The sequence below is a fragment of the Sinocyclocheilus rhinocerous genome, unplaced genomic scaffold (genome assembly GCF_001515625.1).
Source record: "Sinocyclocheilus rhinocerous isolate Xijiao unplaced genomic scaffold, SAMN03320098_v1.1 scaffold1694, whole genome shotgun sequence".
Taxonomy (NCBI): Eukaryota; Metazoa; Chordata; class Actinopteri; order Cypriniformes; family Cyprinidae; genus Sinocyclocheilus; species Sinocyclocheilus rhinocerous.
The window spans coordinates 1,673,119-1,677,208 of NW_015626863.1; the positions used below are offsets into that span (position 1 = coordinate 1,673,119).

General features: G+C 35.7%; 1 protein-coding gene across 1 annotated transcript; it reads right to left on the reverse strand.

Annotated features, from left to right (window-relative positions):
* Positions 1-1,291: 1,291 nt before the first annotated feature.
* LOC107717983 (pentraxin fusion protein-like) lies at positions 1,292-2,319 on the reverse strand. Its single transcript, XM_016524901.1, has 3 exons — positions 2,247-2,319; positions 2,025-2,094; positions 1,292-1,942 (listed from the first exon to the last, which is right to left on the reverse strand). Exons 2-3 carry the CDS (start codon positions 2,080-2,082, stop codon positions 1,326-1,328), a joined length of 675 nt encoding a protein of 224 aa, XP_016380387.1. The 5' UTR covers positions 2,083-2,094; positions 2,247-2,319; the 3' UTR covers positions 1,292-1,325.
* Between the last annotated feature and the right edge of the window lie 1,771 nt (positions 2,320-4,090).

Here is a 4,090-nt window from a genome sequence, read left to right on the forward strand (position 1 = left end):
GAGAGATTATATAGAATGTGTACTTTTATACATAACTATAAAATGACACACTGAAGGCCTATTTAAATTAACTACATAAAAGGTAATTAAAATGGTGAAATACTTTGAAGAAATGTGTCACTGTACAGCCAAATAAAACTTAATGTTCCAAAGATATTTCGTTTTTTTTTTTTTTTACATAATAACAATAACATTTTCCAGTGTTTGGACTCCATATACTCTTCAGACCAAAGAAATCATGTTTTATTAACATTTTTTGAAAAATACCCAGATAAAAAATGTAAATACTCAAGAGGTCATTTTTTCATAGCCTTTAATGAAGAACTGAACTACAATCCCATATAACATTGTGAATAATATAATAATTATATTATATAATATATATTTTTTTATTTTTTCTTTGTACAAGTAGTTGTCGACTCTGTGTTTGTGGACTCCTTTTTGGAGTAGATTGTTCTGTGGTGGTATAAAAGTGAGTTTTGTATTTTTGAATGTGTCTTTGATGTTTGTACCAGTTAACCATGTTGTCATTTAGGTGTAGAACCTTTTAAAGCGGGGGTTGCAGTCTTTTAGCGTGTCCACATGGCGTGTGGTGCTTAACCAATTGTATTGCTTTCACAACTGTGTGGTGTGAGGTGAAAATCCAAAAGGCCCCCGCTGGCCATTTCTCTCCTACTGGTAATTTCTGTAACTGGTAGATTTGTGTATCTGATTTGATTAAGATTGTGTATAAAAACCAATGTGTTAAACGGTTTCATTTGTGTATAAATAAATGTCTTAATTTTTATACTTTGCCTATGTCTCCATGCTCACCCTGCCTTTGGCAATGAACCTGTGTGCCCTTGTATAGAGTTATGTCCCGGTATATTCCGGGTGGTGTAGTCGATTTGTATCCATTGTTGTTGGTAATTTCCCCTACCTGACCACTTATTGCCACATGTAAATATTTTTTAATATGTATTACTATATCCTTGCAAGTAAACACGCATATATTATTACTTTTATTTTGCAGGCGATTTAATTGATTTGGCAGACCTATTATGGTTACAATGATATACCAGTTGAATTGTTTGTGACACTGGCAGTGCTTTATGGGAGTGGGCAATCACTGTGGAGCTCCAATTCTCTGATTGGTAGATATTTCTCTGCAGGATTATGGGTAGTGTAGTTCTTCACCTGGAATTTGGCTGTTAACCTGCACAGACACTCCAGATATAATGCAGAGAAAACAATTTATTTCTTAGCCCTTACGGCTTTGTAAATCATTAAAATAAATGAACAGATTATAGAGGTTGACACAAATGTGACGTTACACCTGATCAGAATCAGTTATCCTTCACCACTAGCACATTTCCATTAATCTCATATTTAATGGTGTTCCAGTCAAACACATTTCCCTTCGGCACAGACCATTCCTGGTTTGAATAAACCGCCTTAATCTGAATGCCTGAGAGAACATGATCCCACATTTTCACATCTGTAATTTCACCTACAAAGCTCTGCTTTGCTTCAAAGGCATCCAGGTAGTTATCAGGGTCTTGGCCGAGCAGGACGGTGCCACCAGGACGAACTGAGTGACCTTTTTTATATAGCTGGAATGAGCTGCGACGTCCATCCACCCAAAAGGCAGAAAGACCAGTCGCCGAGTCCCAGGTGACGCACAGGTGAGTCCGGAAGGTGGAGAGAGGAAGCAGGTAGAAAAGCGCTCCATTGCCGCTGAGGTAGAAGGACAAACGGCCATCTTTCTCTCTCCACACATTGAGCTCGTCATAGTTCTGTGTGCGGTAGGCGAACAGAATGATCTCCCTCTCGCCCTGGAGCTCCGTCGCAACTCGCATGCAGAGAGTAAATGCTGAAAGACTCAGTGGCTTTTCAGGAATGAGTTTAACATAGCTGGTATCAGTCTCGGTTGGAAACAGAAGCACTTTACCACCGAGACCCACTGCAAGATAAAACCAACAGACATTTACAAGTGAAATCCTGCTTGCAATCTTTATTTGATCTATTACTGTAAAACGTGTTACCTTCAGTAGCCGCTGGTGTCAGAGAGAAGAGAGAGAAAAATAAAACCATTGGTAACATCTTACTGCAGGTCTGAAGGAAAAAGTGCATAAGAAAATCAATTAGTCCTTTTTAGCAGACAAATTCTCAACTACTTTGTAAATTGTTTTTAACAACAGTTTATTCCTATTAAGTGTTAAATTACTTTTTAGAGACAAAGGCACAAAATCTTCAAGAATACTTACGATGTTTAACCAGTGTTATCAATGAGAAGGTCACTTCAGATCAGCTGTTTGTCTCCTAGATGGTCCTGACCAGAAACATCTCAGCAACTCACTTAAAACACTGAAGACTTCAGCTTTGACTTTTGCACAAGAAAGCAACACTCACATTTTCTATAAATGTAAAAATCTAGTTTGCATCAGTTCAATAGCTCTGTTATTCTGATAAATGACCAAAGAATGTCAGTGGGAATAAAGGAATGACGTGAATAAAAAATGGAATGGACTTTCTCAACAATCGGCGTACAGTGCTGGCAGCAGAGGTTTTCAGAGAGGCTGTCAGGATGTATGTACACACTACAGCAGCTAGAGAACACATGCTACAGCGTGTGAGACTGTGAGATGAGCAACTTATTGAGCAACTGTGGTCAAACATGACTTAGCATCTAACTGAATGTTATGAAATAAGGCGACTGATTAAGAAAAGCAGAAGTGTGTCTGTAAATGATGACTCGCCTTGATGAGCCACAGTTGCTCAATAAATAACTTAAAGCCAATATTTTCACAATTTCACCCCTAAAATGTAATCTATTTTTAATTATTTTACTTGTATTTAAATTAAATTTTCTGTATTTATCCTTTTTGAGAAAAATATTACATATAAATACACGTTTATCTATTATAATTTATAAAAATATAAAATATAAATAAATCTTGAATTAAATAATAGGCTAACATTATACTAAAGCCAAAATAAACAATATAAATATTTTCTGTAAAATATTCACCTACTATGAGAAACATTGCCATTTATATCCTATTTATTTGTACAGGGCTTTCCAAAACAGTTTTACAGACAAACGTGCTTTTACAACCTCCAACGAGCAGCTGAAGATCAGGAGAAAGTAGAAAACTCACAAAACAACTCTTGAAAAAAAATAAACAATTCTAATGGACAGGTCTGCATTACCAACGCAGTTAGTAAATATGGAAAATACAGCATGTATAAGCAGCTCTAAACGAAGAACTGGAGTGCTTCCCAGAAGCCCTGCAATGTGGGCAAGCCTTCCTAAACCTGATATTGAGCCAGTGATGGATTGACAGCACTAATATCTCAATGAATCAAAACTCGATGTGTCCTTTGACTATAAAATAGCAAAGTCTCGATGGTTATTGATGCTTTGATCCATTGCTGTTGTCTAGGATGGAGGATCAGGACAGGGTCAGTCAGGCCTCCAGCAGCGCCACAGTGTCCTTTCTGCCGATCAGAGACCAGGTGAATCACATACACATATGGACCAACACACACGACTACATATTTCAAACCCACTGACTGTGTGATTATATACGTCCAGTGTCATGAAAAAGTGCAGACGTTTGGAAAGAGATGTCAAGCGGTGAAGAGAGACCCTAACTGTCCTGTGGTGATCAGAGGATGGCTGTACAAGAGGGTAACGAACAGAGCACAATACTGACCATCTGTGTGTCTGTCTATGGCAGCATCACCAGATTATGACAGATAATGACAAGAAATATTTGACAAATATCTAGTTTAAAAATCTTTTTTGCTTCAAATAACAAGATTTTTTAAATGTAATGTTTGTATATTGGTTTCATATATTATGAAAAACATTTACTCCATTTTTTTTTTACATAAATAAGTTCTAAAGTACTAAAATTAATGAAAAATAAAACTGAAATAATTAAAGTTATATAGAAATATTTAAAAAATAAAATGACAAAAGCACATAACAAAATTACTAAAAAGAAAATTTTTTTAATTAAAATGAAAAATGAAGTAAAAAACTAATTCAAAATATTATTAAATACTATAATAGTATATAAATACTATAATAACATATTTTAGC

Bases quoted from the DNA above. Each gene is read 5' to 3' on its own strand.
- LOC107717983 (XM_016524901.1), bottom strand. From the start codon at position 2,082: ATGTTACCAATGGTTTTATTTTTCTCTCTCTTCTCTCTGACACCAGCG. The intron at 1,943-2,024 runs GTAACACGTTTT...TTTATCTTGCAG, and splicing joins GACACCAGCGGCTACTGAAG to TGGGTCTCGGTGGTAAAGTG.